This window comes from Thalassophryne amazonica, chromosome 1 (genome assembly GCF_902500255.1).
Source record: "Thalassophryne amazonica chromosome 1, fThaAma1.1, whole genome shotgun sequence".
NCBI classification, from domain to species: Eukaryota; Metazoa; Chordata; class Actinopteri; order Batrachoidiformes; family Batrachoididae; genus Thalassophryne; species Thalassophryne amazonica.
In genome coordinates, this window is record NC_047103.1 from 148,710,019 (window position 1) to 148,733,080 (window position 23,062).

Sequence of the window (23,062 nt, forward strand, 5' to 3'; positions counted from 1 at the left end):
CAGGTGTGTCTGTTCAAACATACCTATTCTATGTCAGAAGAACCAAGACGTGTTTAAGCATGTTCTGGTATAGAGCTGTTTGCAGCCAAGAAAATTAAAAAAATGAAAATATCCCATTTAAAATGCAACCCTTGCGAAAGCCTCATGGCAACCTTTGAACTTTTATTAATTAGAAGATAAGATAAGATAAGCTTTATTGATCGCACAATGGGGAAAATCACTTGTTACAGCAGCAAAAATTGTACAATAGTACAGTCGTATACATAATAGTACAGTGTACATAAGCATAAGTAGCAGTTAAAGCATAGCCAAGTCGTAATGTCACAGAATAAAATAAAATACCTCATACTGTGACAGATCCTGGCTTTTGGACTTGCTGCTGATAACAGTCTGGACGATCCTTTTCATGTTTGGTTCAGAACACATGGCATGAATTTCTTTGATAAAAGATCTGGAATACTGATTCGTTTGACGACAGTCCATGTTTCCACTGTCTCATGGCCCAACCCACATGCCTCCAACCCTAGAGGAGTTGACAACGTTTCTGGACAAAGTTAAAATAAGGCTTCTTTCTTTGAACAGTAAAGTTTAAAGTGGTATTTGTGAATGTAATTCTATGTTGCATTTTCCATACAATTCCAACCTTTCCTGATTTGGGATTGTATGCTTAAAGCTCTTTTGATACATTTTAAACCACCTTATCCTTGGTGTAAAACAATTTGAATCCATATTCTGTGAATTAAATGAACCAAATTAGACCATTTTGAAGATTTACCTGTTGAGAGTCTTTTACAGCCATTTAACAATAATCTATATGGTTTAAAACCATTTAAAATTAATCTATAGCAGTTTTAACAAAATTTAAACTTAGTATAATACCATTTACAGTCAAGTCAAGTCTGGGAACATGTGCCAGTGCCATATATTGCTGCAGTCATCACACCACAGAACTGCCCTGGGACCTGGATGGCACCCACCGTGGCAGACAGCTGGTCCAACCAGTATGGTTGGATCTCAAATTGGTCCAACCACTATGGCATGATTTCAGATTAAACTATAAAACATGTTCCTGTACAGAGATGCATCAGCATCTGGCTTTTGGTGGCTGATCTATCAATCAGGTGGTGAAAGCTCCAGGGATTTGTAGTGTTGGAGCTGAACTCCTCCAGAGGGATGAAGATGCTGCTCTCCTAACATTGCAAACAATCTTTGATTCAATCTGGGTAAACAAGTACGAGTATCACCCCTACTTACTGGAAGAAATTATTTGTCCCTCTCTAGAAAAGAAAAGGTGATCGTCTGGATTGCGTGATCCCCAGCAAGTAGCTTGATATTACAGCTGGCCTACACAGGTGCTGTGAGTGCTGTAAGGAGTTTGAGTTTTCCCCAGTGAATTGACCTTCACCATTAATGTATTTGGGCTCCTACACTGTTCATTACATGGATAGACTGTAAAGGTATACTCAGACTGACTTTGTGGGCAATAATGTGATCTTTGTGGTATCAACTGATTCTCTGATTGTTGGACTTGAGGAGTTGAGTGAGAAGTCTGAGTATCTGAGTTTGCAGTGGTTACTTAAGGAGATTCAGATGAGGCAGATTGATGGCACGGTGAAGGAACGTCAACTATGACGTTCCGGACTCCCATGTGGCATGCTGCTCTGGGCATGATCTAGATGCATCAATATCACATGACTGTGGCAGATAGTTGGCTACTTTTGAGAGGATCCAGTTGTCTGCCCGGGTTGTTGTAATCCAGCACCCAAAGCAGTTCTATGGTGCTCTGAATAAAGTAATGCATGGCACCACTGCATGCTCCCAGAAAAATGAAACAATATCCATTTTAAACTAGTTTAATATAGGTTTGAAACTGTTCCAATCAATGTATCCTTAGTGTATAATGGTTTAAAGCAAAACATCTCTATTTTACCCCAGACCCTGGTGCAGAAACTCTATACACTCAGATTGAGCACCTCCCTCTGCAACTGTGTCCTTGACATTCTAATGGACAGGCCACAGCCTGTAAAGGTTCACAAGATCATCTACCCCCAGGGTTGTGTGCTGCGCACCCTCCTGCTCACTTATAATTGCACAGCAAAGCACCAAGGCTGTCATATCTACCATACCTACCATCCCTGGTTCTCAAGACCTAGGCACCTAAGTGACTCTACTCTTCTTTTTTTTTGGATATTTAGATATACTTTAGTATACACTAGTAGAGTTCTACCTTAGATTTTTGAATGTATAATAGAAGATACGGGGTCTGTCCAAAAAGTAACGGACCTTTTTATTTTTTTCAAAAACTATATGGATTTGAATCACGTGTGATTGCATCAGCCAAGCTTGAACCTTCGTGCGCATGTGTGAGTTTTTTCACGCCTGTCGGTTGCGTCATTCGCCTGTGGGCAGGCTTTGAGTGAGCACTGGTCCACCCCCCTCGTTGGATTTCTTTTGTCTGGGAACTTGCTGAGAGACTGCCGCTTTGCTCCATGAAATTTTTTTCAGAAACTGTTAGAGACAGGCAGTTGGAAACCATTCGAAAGATTCAGATGGATATCGGTGAAGATTGTGTCGGCGTCACGTGGATTAAGGACTGTTAATACCTTTTTAAAGACGGCCCACAACGGCGGAGGGCGCGCGGCGCACCAAGCGGCCATCGACAGGCTGGATCGACCAGATCATTTCTAAACTGAACGCTGTGTTGATCCGAGACATCGTGTGACTACCACAGAAATGGCAAGAGAGCTGGACATAGCAGTTTTGCGGCACATTCCACTGTTACAGGAGATTTTGTAATGAAAGACGCGCGTCGGCACGGAACTGCTCATGGCGCGCAACAAAAAAAAACCACCTCCGTGTTGGAAACCATTCAGAAGATTCAGACGGCTTTCGATGGCTTTCAGTGAGTATCCGAGAAATTGTGTAACAGCTGGACATGCCACAACATGTCCTGTGAGACTTCCAACACGGAGGTGTTTTTTTTTGTTGTGCGCCATGAGAGGCTCTGCCCACAGGCGAATGACGCAACCGACAGGCGTGAAAAAACTCACGCATGCACACGAAGGTTCAAGCTTGACTGATGCAATCACATGTGATTCAATCCACATAGTTTTTGAAAAAAATAAAAAGGTCCGTTACTTTTTGGACAGACCTCGTATACCTTACTGAATTTTCATATAATGAAGTTCACTGATGACCACCATCATGAACATTTACACAAATAGATGCCTGAAATAGGCCATTGGCATCAAAAAACACCCCACCCACCCATCAAGCACAATGTTTGTTCCTCTCCCTTCAGGCAAGAGGCTGCAGAGCATCATGTGCCGAACCACCTAACTGAGAAACAGCTTCTTCCCAAAGATTGTTGAGTTCTGGTGGAGCACTATAGTAGCTCCATTGCTTCCTGCACAATAACATTAACTACACTACCTCCAATGGGTAAACACCTGTTAATACTTTGGTTGCACAACAACCTTGGCCTTTTGCACACCAGTACTTTGCACAATAACTGGACTTCTGCACACTTGTATATTTGCAAGTTCCAGCTTCTCGAGCATGAGTACATGCTTCTTGTTCTCATGCTCGAGAAGCTGGAACTTGTCACAGTTTGGCATTTTTCTGTCATGAAATTGCTTAAAAGATCAACTGATCTCCAAAATTGTTCCTGTCAGTCACTTGGTTGTCCACTAATGAGAAACTGGCACAGTATGAGACCTAAGAAATACTCCGTATCTAATATCATGAGATAATGATTCTGCAGAAATAAATGGTCAAGGCCCATACTAATGAGAGCAGTGAGTGGCTGAATGTCTGATATCTTTTTATCTGTAAGAGAACGTTTTGTGTCACAAGTGCAACAAAACTATCAAACAGAAAGTTGGCTGAGATTTAGAATTGCCAACAAACGTGTAATTTTACATTTTAAAGCAGGACTGATGGTTACACTTTTCTTGTAGCCGTGTTTGAACCAACAGTCCGCACAGGCAGTGAAGCAACTAATGGAAGCCCTGTGGATTATTCATGTTGGACTTGGTGTCTCATTACAGTGTCCTGTTTCAGCTTTGCACACAAACATGTCCCGCTGGATCATCTGCTCCATAGAAACATGCATGGACACACACACACAAATATACACAAGGTGTCCCAGAAAGCATAACTTCACATTACAAGGCACCGATTTCTCTCACTGTCGAGTGTGAGGCTGATTTGCTTGTCAAGCTGTTTGTCCAGAGTTGGTGCCTTGTCTCTGTGTGTTTGTGAACTGAAGCCTCATATTTTGTGTTTTAGGCTGGGAGTGATGGGGAGAGCATTGGAAACTGTCCGTTCTCTCAGCGCCTCTTCATGATCCTCTGGCTAAAAGGAGTCGTCTTCAATGTTACCACTGTCGACCTGAAGAGGTAGTCATGATATTTTTGGACATGAAAACACTTGATTCCATTTAGAACCACCAGTGGTTCAACATTTTCATATGTGCAACAATTCAGTATGGAAGCCCCGTTCTCACTTGCATAGATATGAAGGTCACAGTCTATAACCATGAGAAACCCATATGTGAAGGTCAATTCCTTAGTTTTCTACGGAAAGTCATTTTTTCCCTCACATAGCAGAACTATTCTGCACTGATTTGGGTCTCCAGGTCCCATTTTATAGAAGCTATTGAGAAAAAAATGGCCTTTCCATAGAAAACTAAGGATTGTCTTTAACAAATTACTATAAAATAGAAGGTACAAAAAAACCCAGTAACGTGAAGTGTGTCTGACTAGTCACATAACAGACCCATTCTGCATTGATTTGGAGTCTCTCGGTCATCTGACATGCAAGCCCTTGAAAAAAAAAATGCAGACAGTAATTTAGTGACAGCTCCTAGGTGAAACCAAAGTAGTTCAAATTTCATCGAAGTTGGGACGTTGTGTAAAATGTAAATAAAAACAGAATACAATGATTTGCAAATCCTCTTCAACCTATATTCACTTGAATACACCACAAAGACAAGATATTTAATGTTCAAACTGATAAACTTTATTGTTTTGTGCAAATATTTGTTCAATTTGAAATGGATGCCTGCAACACATTTCAAAAAAGCTGAGACAGTGGTATGTTTACCACTGTGTTACATCACCTTTCCTTCTAACAACACTCATTAAGCATTTGGGAACTGAGGACACTAATTGTTGAAGCTTTGTAGGCGGAATTCTTTCCCATTCCTGCTTGATGTACGACTTCAGTTATTCAACAGTCCGGGATCTCCGTTGTTGTATTTTGCACTTCATAATGAGCCACACATTTTGCGGGCAGGCCAGTCTACAACCCCTGGCAAAAATTATGGAATCACCGGCCTTGGAGGATGTTCATTCAGTTGTTTAATTTTGTAGAAAAAAAGCAGATCACAGACATGACACAAAACTAAAGTCATTTCAAATGGCAACCTTCTGGCTTTAAGAAACACTATAAGAAATCAAGAAAAAAAATTGTGGCAGTCAGTAATGGTTACTTTTTTAGACCAAGCAGAGGGAAAAAAAATATGGAATCACTCAATTCTGAGGAAAAAATTATGGAATCATGAAAAACAAAAGAACGCTCCAACACATCACTAGTATTTTGTTGCACCACCTCTGGGTTTTATAACAGCTTGCAGTCTCTGAGGCATGGACTTAATGAGTGACAAACAGTACTCTTCATCAATCTGGCTCCAACTTTCTCTGATTGCTGTTGCCAGATCAGCTTTGCAGGTTAGAGCCTTGTCATGGACCATTTTCTTCAACTTCCACCAAAGATTTTCAATTGGATTAAGATCCAGACTATTTGCAGGCCATGACATTAACCCTATGTGTCTTTTTGCAAGGAATGTTTTCATAGTTTTTGCTCTATGGCAAGATGCATTATCATCTTGAAAAATGATTTCACCATCCCCAAATATCCTTTCAATTGATGGGATAAGAAAAGTGTCCAAAATATCAACGTAAACTTGTGCATTTATTGATGATGTAATGACAGCCATCTCCCCAGTGCCTTTACCTGACATGCAGCCCCATATCATCAATGACTGTGGAAATTTACATGTTCTCTTCAGGCAGTCATCTTTATAAATCTCATTGGAACGGCACCAAACAAAAGTTCCAGCATCATCACCTTGCCCAATGCAGATTCGAGATTCATCACTGAATATGACTTTCATCCAGTCATCCACAGTCCACGATTGCTTTTCCTTAGCCCATTGTAACCTTGTATTTTTCTGTTTAGGTGTTAATGATGGCTTTTGTTTAGCTTTTCTGTATGTAAATCCCATTTCCTTTAGGCAGTTTCTTACAGTTCAGTCACAGACATTGACTCCAGTTTCCTCCCATTCGTTCCTCATTTGTTTTGTTGTGCATTTTCGATTTTTGAGACATATTGCTTTAGGTTTTCTGTCTTGATGCTTTGACGTCTTCCTTGGTCTACCAGTATGTTTGCCTTTAACAACCTTCCCATGTTGTTTGTATTTGGTCCAGAGTTTAGACACAGCTGACTGTGAACAACCAACATCTTTTGCAACATTGCGTGATGATTTACCCTCTTTTAAGAGTTTGATAATCCTCTCCTTTGTTTCAATTGACATCTCTCGTGTTGGAGCCATGATTCATGTCAGTCCACTTGGTGCAACAGCTCTCCAAGGTGTGATCACTCCTTTTTAGATGCAGACTAATGAGCAGATCTGATTTGATGCAGGTGTTAGTTTTGGGGATGGAAATTTACAGAGTGATTCCATAATTTATTCCTCAGAATTGAGTGAGTCCATATTTTTTTCCCTCTGCTTGGTCTAAAAAAGTAACCGTTACTGACTGCCATAATTTTTTTTCCTGATTTCTTATAGTGTTTCTTAAAGCCAGAAAGTTGACATTTTAAATGACTTTAGTTTTGTGTCATGTCTGTGATCTTCTTTTTTTCTACAAAATTAAACAACTGAATGAACATCCTCCGAGGCCGGTGATTCCATAATTATTGCCAGGGGTTGTAGTACCTGCACTCTTTTACTACGAAGCCATGCTGTTGTAACACGTGCAGAATGTAGCTTGGCATTGTCTTGCTGAAATAAGCAGGGATGTCCCTGAAAAACACGTTGCTTGGATGGCAGTATGTGTTGCTCCAAAACCCAGATGTACCTTTCAGCATTGATGGTGTCATCACAGATGTGTAAGTTGCCCATGCCATGAGCACTAACACACCCCCATACCATCACAGATGCTGGCTTTTGAACTTTGCGCTGGTAACAGTCTGGATGGTCTTTTTCCTCTTTTGTCTGGAGGACACGACGTCCATGATTTCCAACAACAATTTGAAATGTGGACTCACCAGACCACAGCACACTTTTCCACTTTGCGTCTGTCCATTTCACATGAACTCGGGCCCAGAGAAGGCAGCGATGTTTCTGGATGTTGTTGATGTATGGTTTTTGCTTTGCATGGTAGAGTTTTAACTTGCACTTGTAGATGTAGCGATGAACTGTGTTAACTGACAATGGTTTTCTGAAGTGTTCCTGAGCCCACGCAGTAAGATCCTTTACACAATGATGTCGGTTTTTAATGCAGTGCTTCCTGAGGGAGCGATGGTCACGGGCATTCAATGTTGATTTTTGGCCTTGTCGCCGCTTACATGTAGAAAGTTCTCCAGATTCTCTGAATCTTCTGATTATATTATGGACTGTAGATGATGGAATCCCAAAATTCCTTGCAATTGAATGTTGGGAAAGATTGTTCTTTAACTGTTGGATGATTTTTTTTCACGCGGTGGTGATTCTCGCCCCATCTTTGCTTGTGAACAGCTGAGATTTTTCGGGATGCTCCTTTTATACCTAGTCATGACACTCACAATTAGTGTCCTCAGTTCCTAAGTGCTTATTGAGTGTTGTTAGAAGGAAAGGTAAACATACCACTGTCCCCGCTTTTTTGAAGCATGTTGCAGGCATCCATTTCAAAATGAGCAAACATTAAATATCTTGTCTTTGTGGTGTATTCAATTGAATATACACTCAACAAAAATATAAATGCAACACTTTTGGTTTTGCTCCCATTTTGTATGAGATGAACTCAAAGATCTAAAACTTTTTCCACATACACAATATCACCATTTCCCTCAAATATTGTTCACAAACCAGTCTAAATCTGTGATAGTGAGCACTTCTCCTTTGCTGAGATAATCCATCCCACCTCACAGGTGTGCCATATCAAGATGCTGATTAGACACCATGATTAGTGCACAGGTGTGCCTTAGACTGCCCACAATAAAAGGCCACTCTGAAAGGTGCAGTTTTATCACACAGCACAATGCCACAGATGTCGCAAGATTTGAGGGAGCGTGCAATTGGCATGCTGACAGCAGGAATGTCAACCAGAGCTGTTGCTCGTGTATTGAATGTTCATTTCTCTACCATAAGCCATCTCCAAAGGCGTTTCAGAGAATTTGGCAGTACATCCAACCAGCCTCACAACTGCAGACCACGTGTAACCACACCAGCCCAGGACCTCCACATCCAGCATGTTCACCTCCAAGATCGTCTGAGACGAGCTACTCGGAAAGCTTCCTGAAACAATCGGTGTGCATAACCAAAGAATTTCTGCACAAACTGTCAGAAACCGTCTCAGGGAAGCTCATCTGCATGCTCGTCATCCTCATCGGGGTCTCGACCTGACTCCAGTTCGTCGTCGCAACTTCGCACAGCCATTGAAGAGGAGTGGACCAACATTCCACAGGCCAATATTGACAACCTGATCAACTCTATGCGAAGGAGATGTGTTGCACTGCATGAGGCAAATGGTGGTCACACCAGATACTGACTGGTATCCCCCCCCCCCCCCCCCCCAATAAAACAAAACTGCACCTTTCAGAGTGGCCTTTTATTGTGGACAGTCTAAGGCACACCTGTGCACTAATCATGGTGTCTAATCAGCATCTTGATATGGCACACCTGTGAGGTGGGATGGATTATCTCAGCAAAGCAGAAGTGCTCACTATCACAGATTTAGACTGGTTTGTGAACAATATTTGAGGGAAATGGTGATATTGTGTATGTGGAAAAAGTTTGAGATCGTTGAGTTCATCTCATACAAAATGGGAGCAAAACCAAAAGTGTTGCGTTTATATTTTTGTTGAGTATAAGTTGAAGAGGATTTGCAAATCGTATTCTGTTTTTATTTACATTTCACACAACATCTCAACTTCATTGGAATTGGGGTTGTAGAAGCAGGGGGATGACAGCTATCTGTCTGACTGTTGCCACCAACACTGACTGAAAGCAACAAATATCCAACTCCACAATATGCACTTGTTTTTTTGTTTGTTTGTTTGTTTGTTTGTTTTTTATAATATGCTTGTAAATTATTTTTTATCATCTTCTTATTTGTCTTTTTTGTGCAGTTGTGCAACAGTGCTTTGTATTTGCTGCTGCCTATCTTAGCCAGTATCCCTTGAAAAATAGGTTTTTAATCTCCACAGGATTTTTTATTTTAGTTTTTTTTTTGGTTCAGTAAAGGTTAATTTAAAATAAGATCCAACATCCAACTAACTTCATCGCAGTATCCTCTCAGGGTTATACTATGATGGGACTTTGTGGTTCTCTTTTAACCCAAGTAGATCATGACAGTATGTTGTCCTGAAAACTAAACGTGGTCATGAGGAAGTTAAGCTCAAACAAATATACTCCTCCAAATTGTATGCTAGTGTAATACAAGTTCAGGGGGTATTTTAGAATTTTATGCAATATAATATTTGAAATTATATGCATTTGAAAGAAAATTTTATCTCAATATATGCAGAAAGATTCTTATCAAAATATACCACAAATTTGGCATAAAATAACAATGAAGGTTTGTATATTACTAAAACTGGATTGTGGTGATGGAACTTGAAAGAGTTTTGACTTTAATAGCAATCGCTGAAGATTCTTCAAAATGTTCTAATCATGTATGTAAATACCAATTTGTTTTAACTTTGCTGTGATGGAAATGCACTTCTCTAAAATATTGCCCATCCACACTGGCTGAACAAATGCAAGTGTGTAAAATGACAGATTACACAAAATCCTGAACAACACAAAATTTAGATCCATATCACATATAACAATTGTCTTTAGAGAAAGTATTTAGAGACCAGAATGATCCATTGATTTTTCTGGTGAGTCACAGGTGCTTAATAGCAACCACTCACTGTGCCGTATATTAATTATTATTAATAAGTAAGGGAGCTGGTAAGGTTATACCTTACCTTTGTGAACTGCCTTGCAGCAAGATGTGTTGTGATTTGGTGCTATACGTTTATTCATTCACTCGTATGAATGAATTAAATCAGTATGTGAAAATTATACCTCAGCTATTGGAGGGCCAATAAGAGAATTGATGAATGTCTTATTGTACTTATGTACCAGTGCTTTGACGTGTCATGTTGGAAATTTGTTCAGTAGTTTAAATTTACTTGTGAAGGAAATTTTGTTGAACTGTACATAATGATAGATAGATAGATAGATAGATAGATAGATAGATAGATAGATAGATAGATAGATAGATAGATAGATAGATAGATAGATAGATAGATAGATAGATAGATAGATAGATAGATAGATAGATAGATAGATAGATAGATAGATAGATAGATAGATAGATAGAGTATTCAGCCCCTTGGTATTTCACGCTTTTAAATTTGTTTATGGCATTTCAAATACAAAAAGTAAATCAGGCTTCTCAATATAAAAAAATTTAAAATTATCTTCCTTAAACTCAAACTGAAGGTAAATCTCTACAACTTGATATAAATTAATTAAAAATATAAAAGCCAAGATGATAGGTTGCAAATGTTCATGTTTCCATCACCTGACTTGTCTGAAGAAAACTGGCAATTAAACTGATTATTTACAGGTATTATACCAAAGGGAATCTGCGGGATCTGCCCGCACGTCTTTCATTAAAAAAATCTCCTTTAACAGTGGAATATCCGGATAAAATGCTGAAACCAACTTCTTCTGAAACTTCTCTGTTCTCTCACAACGTCCTGGATCAATAGAGCCTGAAATGTGAAGGTTTTCAGCTTGAAACAGGCTGATGACGGCGCCTGGGAGCGCTGCGCGACATCTCGCTCCGTGGGAAGTCCTTAAAGCGACAGTATCACCTCAAAATCTCTCATCAGCCATTAAAATTTTCACCGAAAACCAGCTTAATTTTTCGAACCGTGTCCACTTCGATGTGTCTCACAGGTTTAGAAAAAATTTTGGTCAAACAAAGTGCCAGTCTCTCAGCAACTTCTCAGACAAAGGAATTCCGACGAGGGGCTGGATGACTCCTCCCACAAGGAGTGCTCACAGGCGAATGACGTCACCAACAGGCGTGGAAAAACTCACGCATGCGCACGAGGGTTCAAGCATGTCTGATATAAAAACATATGAATGAAATCCATATAGTTTTTGAAAAAAATAAAAAGGACCTATACTTTATGGACAGACCTCGTATGTTACTGCTGCAAATAAGTATTTGAACACCTGTGAAAATCAATGTTAGTATTTGGTACAGTAGCCTTTGTTTGCAATTACAGAGGTCAAACGTTTCCTGTAGTTTTTCACCAGGTTTTCACACACTGCAGCAGGGATTTTGGTCCACTCCTCCATACAGATCTTCTCTAGATCTTTCAGGTTTGGAGTTTCAGCTCCCTCCAAAGATTTTCTGTTGAGTTCAGGTCTGGAGACTGGCCAGGCCACTCCAGGACCTTGAAATGCTTCTTACGGAGCCCCTCCTTAGTTGCCCTGACTGTGTGTTTGGGGTCATTGTCATGCTGGAAGACCCAGCCATGACCCATCTTCAATGCTCTTACTGTGGGAAGGAGGTTGTTTGCCAAGATCTCGCAATACATGACCCCATCCATCCTCCCTTCAATATGGTACAGTCGTCCTGTCCCCTTTGCAGAAGAGCACCCCCAGAGTATGATGTTTCCACCTGCATGCTTCACGGTTGGGATGGTTTTCTTGGGGTTGTTCTCATCCTCTAAACATGGTAAGTGGAGTTGATTCCAAAAAGCTCTATTTTGGTCTCATCTGACCACATGACCTTCCCCCATGCCTCCTCCGGATCATCCAGATGGTCACTGGTGAACTTCAAACGGGCCTGGACATGTGCTGGCTTAAGCAGGGGGACCTTGCTGCCCTGCAGGATTTTAAACCATGACAGCATCATGTGTTACTCATGTAATCTTTGTGACTGTGGTCCCAGCTCTCTTCAGGTCATTGAGCAGGTCCTCCTGTGTAGTTCTGAGCTTTCTCAGAATCATCCTTACCCCACAAAGTGAGATCTTGCATTGAATCCCAGACTGAGGGAGATTGACAGTTATCTTGTATTTCTTCCACTTTCTAATAAATAACACTATGTAACACAATTTTTGTTCCTGGCTTCTAAGTGTTATATTTCAACTGCTTATGTCTAAAGTCTATGGAAAAATGACTACATTCAGCACAAACTTTTTTTTTTTTTAACGTTCTAGAAAGTTCTAAAAGTTTCTTGAAATTTCTAGATAATTCTGTAAACTTCTAGAAAATTCTGGACAGTTCTAGCAGTTAAAGAATATTCTAGAAGACTACTCAGTAGTAGTGAAGGCGAATCGAGAATATTCTTGAAAACAGACAAATTTCAAAATATCATTGTCCTGATCACAGAAGCAAAGCTTCTGTGGAATAACAGCTATTTTCTATGTATTTAAGGCATAACAGTTTAGGAAAACATACTGTGTACCCAGGAACAAAACAAAAATAAAAATTTGTTATAGTGTAATCAGAACAGTTGTTGTCTTCTACCAAGCTGCTTGCCTGTTGTCCTGTTGTCCATCCCAGCCTTGTGCAGGTCTACAGTTTTGTCCCTGGTGTCCTTAGACAGCTCTTTGGTCTTGGCTATGGTGGACAGGTTGGAGTGTGATTGATTGAGTGTGTGAACAGGTGTCTTTTATACAGGTAACAAGTTCAAACAGGTGCAATTAATACAGTTAAAAAGTACAGAATAAGAGGGCTTCTTAAAGAAAAATTAACAGGTCTGTGAGAGCCAGAATTCTTGCTGGTTGGTAGGGGTTCAAATACTTATTTGCAGCAGTAACATACAAATAAATTATTCAAAAATCATACATTGTGATTTCTGGATTTTTTTTTTTTTATTGTATCTCTCACAGTGGACATGCACCTAAGATGAAAATTTCAGTCCCCTCCATGATTTCTAAGTGGGAGAACTTGCAAAATTGCAGGGTGTTCAAATACTTATTTTCCTCACTGTATATCTTGTGTTTAGTTAGGTAACCAAACTTTAATGATGGTGCATGATGATAATGCACTATGTGTAAAAGCTGTTTTTAGGTACACACAGATTTAACTAACAATGATTATTAACTTGTCCTGTGGTAGACGGGTGGCCTGTCCGGGGGTGTACCTCACCTCTTGCCCTATGACTGCTGGGATAGGCTCCAACCCCACTGTGACCCTTAACTGGAGTAAGGGGGTATAGAAAATGAATAAATGAATGAATGATTAACTTGTTAACTCACCACAGAAGAGAAGTAAAATTGATTTCTCTCCGGTTTCTACTAGGAAACCAGCAGACCTCCATAACCTCGCTCCAGGGACACACCCACCCTTCCTTACCTTCCAGGGGGAGGTTCTCACTGATGTCAACAAAATAGAGGAATACCTGGAAGAGATGCTGGCTCCGCCAAAGTAAGCATCTTAGAAAAAAACACAAGCCAACAGCAATGTAGAGAAGGTGCATCCAAGCTAACAGTAAAATCCTGTTCCTCAGGTATCCCAAGCTTGCAGCAAAGAACCGTGAATCCAACACGACAGGAAATGACATATTTGCCAAGTTCTCTGCTTACATCAAAAACACACGACCAGATAAACACCGAGGTAAATGCGTTGTATAAATATTGTGCATTCTAGATGTCTGTTTCAGGCACAGTGAAGGCTTTACCTGTACATGTTCACTTTGGTGTCAGCCTTAGAGAAGAGTCTAAACAAGGCCCTGGCTAAGCTGGATGAGTATTTGAACAGTCCGCTCCCCGACGAGGTGCAGGCGGGGCGTCAATTAAGAGAATCCAACCGAAAATATCTAGATGGAGATGAGCTGACGCTGGCTGACTGCAACCTTCTGCCCAAACTTCATGTTGTCAAGGTAACCTGGAGGATTTGATCATCTGGATTTTATGGATTGACCTTGTTTGCTGGTGTTTGATTTTGCATGAGTTGCATGCCGAACTAAACTGACCCAACAACAAAAAAAGTACCCATAGTGCTCTACATTCTGCTTGGTCTTGCACCTGTGCTTCTGTAAACATTATTGCATATACTTCAGGAACTGCCCGGTTACATGGTCTCAATATTTGCTAGCAAACTGTCCGCAAGATACAAGTTTTCATAAGTGCAAATTCATCACTTTGTCAGAAACTGAAGTTGTATTATGGCAACAGTCAAAAAAAAAAAGTTCATCCACTACTTAAATTACAGGGCTGATTTTTGGCCTTCAAGTTATGAGCGACCTCAAGTTTTAATTGGACTTAAATGATCACTTTTTGCCTCTAATTAAACCATCCCTCACTGTAGTTCAGCACACACTGACAGAAGATATCATGGGCTTGAATTACTCTGTGACCCCAGGGTTCTGTTGGTTCCAATTAAAGAGCTTTTTTCTGAAAAGGACCACATAATGCCAGTTTTGACCTATGACTACAATAAAATCATTCACACTTAAAGGCAGCCAATGAGGTTGGAGACAAGATCGTGGTCATAAAGTATTCAAGTACCCAAAGTTTGTGTTTGATGTTTGTTTGTTTTTTTAACTGAATGAAAATAACCGCTTCGACCTTTCAGCCTGGTGTAATGGTGCCTCACTTAATCCCAAGAACGACTGAAGTTAGAGAGCAGATTTTATCCCTAAAGTAATCGGGGACCACAAATTTCTCTTTCATACAATAGAGCAGTTTTCCTTAAAACCAAACCCCATGTTACGATTTGATCCAACAAAAGATTTTTTGATCAAAAAATGCCTGGAAATGAAGCAACTACCTTGACTGTTGAGTCTGACACCTCACTTGATTTCAGGAACCACTGAGGTTGCAGAGTACATTTTGGACCTATAGTAATTAGGAACCCCAAGTTTATTTTTGATCAAACAGAACATTTTTCTTAAAAATTGACTGGAAATTAAGGGGTGGGCAATGAGGGTCAAGGCCAACACAGTCCAGGTTTTCTTTGCAACTAACCATCTCAGCAGGTAGGCTTGCTGATGAGCTTCTCCCCTGAACATAAACACCTAATCATCAATGAAATACCCTCCTGAGGTGATAGGTAGAACGGGAAACTTGCAGTGTCTTGGCCCTTCATGGCACATGATTGCCCACACCTAGGCTACACCTTGACCTTTGAATCCAATGGAATGACCTTTCAGTTAATCTCTGGAACCACTGGGGTTAAAGGGCACATTTTCACCCTACAGTTTCCTTGAAATTCACTGGAAAGCTCTGTTTTAATCTTTGAGCCTCACTCTAGCACAGTTTGTAAGACAGATTTTGATATGAATTGTTCAGCAACCCCAAGTTTCTAGTTGCATCAATTCTCATTTTACCTGACAACACTAGAAATCCTAGACTTGACCTTTGACATAACTGAAATGTCCTCTCACTGTATCTCAGGAACCTCTGTGGCTGCTGAAAAATGACTGGAAATTCAGACTTCTAACCTTTGATACTGATGAAATGGTGGCCTAGCCTCTACAAATTGGAAAAACAATGGACTATTTATTTGTATTATTCCCATATAGCCAGTTCATGGTGAAGCTTTTTTTAAATTCTGAATAACAATGGTCTGAGTAACAAAAAAATTATTTTCTCTAGGTGGTTGCAAAGAAATACCGAAACTATGACATCCCGTCTGAATTCAGGGGGGTGTGGCGCTATCTTAACAACGCAGGCAGCCGCGATGAGTTCACCAGTACGTGTGCGGCTGACGTGGAGATCGAGCTGGCCTATGAGGCTGTAGCCAAGAGGCTTGGAAAATGACAGTACTCCAATCTCCATCACCACCACCGCTGTCGTCTTTTGGAAAATCTGATCAGAAACGGCAACTCCTCTTTTGGAGCAACTGGTTCATTTCTTATCTTGATACAATGAATAACTTCTTGAAGCAGTTAATACTTTGAACCCCAGAATCACTTTATGAAGCAAATGTATAATTTAGTATTTGGAGCATTGTTTAAACTGTGAGTCATTTTCAGAAGCAATTGGCATATTTAATGTTTTGCATATTTTGAAACAGTAACTTGTTTTCTCAACAAATTGTTTAATTTAATCTTTCAAGTGCATTTTTTTTTTTTTTTTTTGCAACCGTTTATCTTCCGATGCACTTAATCTGCTAATTCGTTCTGATTACTTGAAACACCAAGTAATTTTTGAAATAACTTTCATTTAGCATTTCAAGTGTTTTCAAAGAGTGTCTCATTTCCTGAAAGATTTGTTTTATTTAGTGTTTTGAAAAGCTTCATGAAGCAGTTGCTTCATTGTGTTCAGAGTATTTTTTTTTCCCCAACACGTTTTTTTAAAAACATTTGGTTCATTTAGTGTTTTGTACATTCTGAAACAGCTATTCCTTTTCTGAAGCAATTGTTTCATTTTGTTTTTTAACGGCAGTCATAGAGATAGTATTACTAGAGTGCTCACTCCCACAGTTAGATGTATCATTGCCATGCCAGAAGTCATCAGCCACTCTTTTCATAATACTAGGGGAGCTACGACCAGTACCTTTGCACCCCCCCCCCCCCCCACCCCCCAGGACTAAACCAAACCAACTTTTTTAGATCACCCCAAAACACAATCAGGATGTTCCCAAAAACAAAAAGTGGCCTCAAGCAGTTATTCAAGATGGCCGCCAAAATAGTTTGGGTTTTTTTTCTCACTAAAACACCTTTAAACAACATATAAACAACTTCCTACTATGTATTTTAATCATAAGGTTCTATTGGTGGCCATTTTGGACACCATTTTGAATCTGAAACCCATGAATGAATTTAGTTTAGGCACAAATGAGTTTGCTGTGACCTGCAATGGTCTTCCCATTGAATCTCTGTGATATTTAAGTTGTTTATATGTTGTTTAAAGGTGTTTTAGTGAAAATGCCATTTTGGTGGCCATCTTGGACGCCATCTTAGCTAACTGGCTTGAGGCCAGTTATTATTTTTGGGAACATCCTGATTGTGTTTTGGTGTCATCTAAGGAACCTAAAAAAGTTGGCTTGGTTTAGTCCGGGGGGGAGTGCAAAGGTAGTGGTCGTAGCTCCCCTAGTATAATTCTAGAATAGATAGAATGCTTCATTTTGTGATCACTTTCAGTTCCCTGCCATTATTGTTTCAGAAAATGAAATAGTAAGTACAAGTCACCTCAAAGAAAGGAAAACTGTCAAGTATTTTTTTTTTAAGTGAAGCTGTGAAACAGCCTAGGGCTGGGAAAGCTCCAGGGATCTGCAGTATTGGAGGTGAACTCCTCCATGCATCTGAAGATGTTCTCCTGGCACTGCAGACTATCTTTGTTTCAGTCTGGGAGATGTATCAACCCCAAGGCCCCGAAAGAACTTGTCATTCCACTCTGAAAAGGAAAGGGTGATTTTTGCCTATTGCAACAACTGCAGGGTTATTACACTGCTCTCTTTGCTGGGAAAGATACTTTCACAGGTCATTCTTAACAGAATTCAGTACCAGGTACTTGCAGCGTAGCAACCAGAACACCCAAGAAGTCAACTACTGACAGCAATCTGCCGGTACTCATTGACCCCAACTGAACCCTATGGTCACATTAGCTACAAGCAACAAGTGACTGAGGCAAAGTGGCGACTTGCCATTCATTTTCAATCAGAGTGGGAGTTTGAATATTAGCAGAGCATCTTTGCACCCGATGTTGATTTTCACAAAGTGTTTGACTCATTTATCAAGACTGCCTTCTGGAACATTCTGAAAATGTGTTGGATCATCCATCAAGGTACTGGATATCATAGCCAACCTATAGACATATCCTGTGAGTGATGTTTGGACATGGGGCAGAATCTCTGACTTCTGTCCAGTGACTTAATTCATCAAGGATGTGTTTTGGTTCAGCCTATGATCAGTGGTTGAATGGACTGAGTCTTGGGTGAAGTTGTGGAGACCACCATTTTTGGTGTTTGTGTCGTCAATAAAATGCTTGGTGACCGTGACTTTGTGCATGATGCTGCAACCTTTGTAAAATCAGTGGATCCCTTGAATTCACCACGTAAGAAGCTGAGTGAAGGTTTGGAGTGTTTGAGTGTGCAACTGTCTTGGATCAAGACCAACATTTCAAAGATGTCTTGGATTCAGCTATCTGTAGTGTGCGGTGAAAGTGTCAAATGTGTAGACAAACCTCAGCAGTGATATTCATCTATATGGGTCCTGGCCCTTCAAGGTCATGTGATACCAATCATGAGGTTACTGGACAGAGATATTTGTTGTCAATGATACCTGGATACCTGTGTAGGGGTATGAAGGTCCATGTCTTTAGGGTCCTGGTGCTTCCTGTCTTACTGTATGGTTGTTAGACTTAGATGCTAACCAGTGGTCTAACGCAATGACTGGATATCTTTGGTCCTACGTAGGTCCCTTTACAAAATGTAAAGGGACAACTGGATTAGCTTTATGTCAAGTGGGTGGATATTTCTGGAGACTCAGTTGAGAAGTCTCACTTATATCATGAAGGAATCTCAACTATAAGATTTGGCCATGGGGTGCATTTCTGTTGCCATGATCCAGCATGGGGCCACCCATGTTTTACCTGGCTGTGGCACATAGATGGTTACTTTTGAGATGTGGGAATGGGCTGGGTGTCAACCTGGTTATCCAGCAGTTCCATGGTCTGGTTAATACAGTGAAGTGATGCATCGGCAGGTGCTCACAGATCTAACCTTTTGGAATGGATCACTTAATATTTGCCCTAGGGTATCTGGCAATACCGGCTCAGGCTCCTAGTCAGGCATGCAAATTTGGGTGGAGTTAGCATTCCAAAGACAGCAACTCATTTTTTTTTTTAAGCATGTGGCCTTTTTAGTATTTTGGAGATTTTAAAATGAAGTTCTTTTCCTTTTAAAAAAAAATGCAGTTGTCTCATTTAGTGTTTGATTGTACAACTATTAATAATTTCCTGAAGATGCTGCTTTGTTTTGTATTCTGAGCATTTTCAAACAATGAATCATTTCTAAATTATTCAGATCATTTGATTCAGAGTTTGAAGAACCTGCTTTCATTTTATGTAGAATATTTCAGGAACTTAAACCCAAAAATCCACCCCTAACTACACCTTTGCAAACAGTGCCAATGGCATGTAATTTTTTGACAAAATTGTGCTGAAATGACACACGGAAGAAGAAACCATTTAAACCAGTTCATATATTTTTCTGTAATTGAAATTAACATTTCTGCTTGGACAAGCAGGAAGATGAATCTGAAAATATGAGCACTTTTCTTGTATGGTGATTGTGTTTTTATGCTTTCTATTAATTTAAAAAAATTTATTTCATTTATACAGCGCCAAATCACAACAAAAGCTGCCTCAAGGCGCTTCACGCAAGTAAGGTCTAACCTGACCAACCCATATTTTTATTAAAAAAAAAAAACAAACAAAAAAAAAAACTGAATGCGATGTTAAAGTGATTACAAATGTTTGCAATTTCTGATGTCAACAGTAGAAAAATGTCATTTTAAAAAGCAGATCTCCAGTCTGGCAATAATAGAAGTTTTCTTTTTGTCTCGCTCCTGTGCAGTTAAATTTAATGCGTTAATTCTACTGTAATGGTTTTATATAAATTTTTCTATTTCAAATTGAGAAGAATCAATAATGCATTCTTATTTTTTCCTCTCTATTTTTCTTCTGCATTTCTAAACTGCATTCTCACAAGTGGTGGGCACAGTTCAGCTAATCAGCTAACGGCTAATTAGCAAAGTGAATGTTTTTTGTTAGTGTATTAGCTTTTCAGCTAACTTTGAAAACCATTCGCGGACAAGTTAGCTTCCACCATATTTAGTTTAACTTTAAATTCACTAACTTTTAAATAAAATGTAATTGCCAAAAACTGTTTCTAAACCCCAAAATCATATGTGTGTTCCTAATGAATACACAAATCCTGTAAGAAAAACCAACAAATTGCACTTCAACATATTTTGGCTCTTTAGGTCTGTTCTTCATGGTTTTACAGCCAAAGTTCCAAGCCAAAGCTTGGTTTGTGGTTAGCGGTAGCTTCAGCTAAATGTTTAAGCATTATCACAGTTAACTTTTCAGTTTATGTATTAGCAGTTATCAAAGCTAGCTCTTAGGTTAGCTGTGCCCACTATTTTTACATTTTGGGTTTGATTTGTTGGAAAATATTGTTGCAGCCATCTTTTCTTTTTCTGATAAAGCAAACCAGTGATATTTTGTGCTTGTTAATCTGCTTGAGCTTTGTGAAGTGCAGAAAAATTTCTGTTGGGAGTCATTACTCTCCTTTAAAACACACATTATGTACTTTTTCATGGTATCCATTTTGTTAAAAAAAAAAAAAAAAAAAAGAAGAAAGAAATAAAGATCACAGACCATGAAAATGCCAGATTAAAAAGTATATTCAAACTGATAAATCAGTCCGTAATGAAAACACTTTCTTCATCACTGACAGTAAAGAATAAGGTTTCTCAGATTTTGTGATATCATAATGGTAATAATGAATGTTATTTTGATTATGTGTGCCTTAGTGAGGATCAGCTCTTCCTGTGTGTACAGTAAATTATTAAAATGTATTGATGTCATTAATCCTGCAGTATATTATGGAGCTTTCATATTCTTTCTGATGATTAGAACCATGAACCCACACTGTATATGTTGCTTATTTTAATAATAAATCTATTTTCTCAGAGAATGACATAGAACGTGTGTTTTTTTCACTTGCAGGTGTGTCTCACTGATATTTGGATGTTGGCTAACAATACAGTTGAATTTGTTTATCCCTTTTACAAGCTAAGCAAAGTTGCTGAAAATATTCAAAGACGCAGACGTGTCAGACGACTAGCCTTTTTTAACATTGTTAGGTTAAAATTTAACCTAACAATGTTATTGTATTTAAATCTCTATGTGTGCTTTACTCAAATAATCCCAACACTTTTCTTATTTTCACTGATACGGTCTACGGATTTGCAATTTAAAACTTTAATCATCACGATTCTTAAAGAGAAAGCAGGGAAAATAAGAATAGACTTGAGTTATGAATGGATTAAATTAGGTGGATCATATGCCGTGACTGTTAATAGAACACTTCAGGAAAAAATGGACCTGTCCCTAAATTATAGAGTAAAGATGTATTTTTGTGATTTTCGACAACACAAAACCGAAAGTAATTTTCTGGTGAGAATGCTTTTGTCTCAGGTGTGTCGTCTGCTCTTCAGCCAGCAGATGGCAGTAAGCACAAAGGTTTTGTTCATAGGATTTCGTTGTTTCTACCACCATGAGTCTGTAATTAGGGATCATCTTGATTTATTTTTATATATAGCAGATGCATTTTTATTGTCGTACAAAAAAGGCCATAAAGACACTTTTCTATACTCAAGTAATTAAAAATCGTGCCGGATTTTAACAACAAACTTTAAGATGATCTAAAATAATAATAATAATAATATTATTATTATTATTAAAATGTTACCAGAAGTAATAGTCATTGGATCTCAATTATGTGTGATTCTTTAGTTACCTGACCTAGATTAACACATATACTTCATCTTTGTATCACGTGGCGATCAAAATTGTGAGAAAAACTTTGTGCGGATGCAGTTTTTAGATTTCATAGTGGGCCCTGGTGTTCTTAAATTTGGGACTAGCTGCATTAATTACGGCAGCACGGTGGCTTGGTGGTTAGCACTGTTGCCTCATAGCAAGAAGGTCATGGGATCGATTCCCACCTTTGGCCTTTCTGTGCAGAGTTTGCATGTTCTCCCCATATTTGCGTGGGAGAAAAACAAAGACATGCAGGTTAGGTGGATTACAAACTTTTAATTATCCAAAGGTGTGGGTGTGACTGTGTTTGTTTGTCTGGCGTCCTGTCCAGGGTGTGCCCTGCCTCACGCCCTATGATTGCTGGAATAGGTTCCAGCTCCCAGTGACCCTTAATTGGAGTAAGTGGTTAAAGGTGAGTGAGTGCTACAGTCACTAAGAATTTATTTATAACATCATCGGACACTATTCATAATTCTCACTTGGTCTCCCATGAACCATAAATAAATGGGTTTTGGATTTTTATTTTATTTATTCATTTTGTATATATTCTATTTTGACAATTTTCAAGTTGTTAAATGTTACATCTGTAGATCTTTGAGATTGTTACTTTTAATCAATAACAGATTATACAAAATCTTAATTCTAAACTGCTGCCAAATATAACAGGGCACCAAAATTGGATGTGTTACAGTGTGTAGCACAGCTATCAACAATGATTGAATTTATTTATTTGGCACACGCATACTCAAAAACAGTAAATAAATATCAAAGAGAAAACAATTTAACAACATACCCATGTGCCTGAAAGGGTGTAGGAAGAAACAAAAGCTTATCAACGCTCACCGCTTTAAGCATATATATATATATATATATATATATATATATATATATATATATATATATATATATATATATATATATATATATATATATATATATATATATATATATATATATACAGTGAGGAAAATAAGTATTTGAACACCCTGCGATTTTGCAAGTTCTCCCACTTAGAAATCATGGAGGGGTCTGAAATTTTCATCTTAGGTGCATGTCCACTGTGAAAGACATAATCTAAACAAAAATCTGAAAATCACAATGTCTGATTTTTTTTTTTAATAATTATTATTTGTATGTTACTGCTGCAAATAAGTATTTGAACCCCTACCAACCAGCATGAATTCTGGCTCACACAGACCTGTTAATTTTTCTTTAAGAAGCCCTCTTATTCTGCACTCTTTAACTGTATTAGTTGCACCTGTTTGAACTTGTTACCTGTATAAAA

The 23,062-nt window shown here is 38.9% G+C and overlaps 1 protein-coding gene across 2 annotated transcripts in view; it reads left to right on the forward strand.

Annotated features, from left to right (window-relative positions):
• The window catches only part of clic5a (chloride intracellular channel 5a), a 31,647-nt gene extending 15,290 nt beyond the window's left edge, over window positions 1-16,357 (forward strand). Inside the window, exons 2-6 of one of the 2 annotated variants that reach the window (XM_034175736.1) lie at window positions 4,291-4,400; window positions 13,583-13,708; window positions 13,791-13,897; window positions 13,987-14,162; window positions 15,880-16,357. In XM_034175736.1, the coding sequence (XP_034031627.1) occupies window positions 4,291-4,400; window positions 13,583-13,708; window positions 13,791-13,897; window positions 13,987-14,162; window positions 15,880-16,044 (684 nt within the window). In that variant the 3' untranslated portion in view covers window positions 16,045-16,357. The remainder of the gene's footprint in view (window positions 1-4,290; window positions 4,401-13,582; window positions 13,709-13,790; window positions 13,898-13,986; window positions 14,163-15,879) is intronic. The other variant, XM_034175743.1, reaches the window with a different exon arrangement.
• The last annotated feature ends 6,705 nt before the right edge of the window (window positions 16,358-23,062 follow it).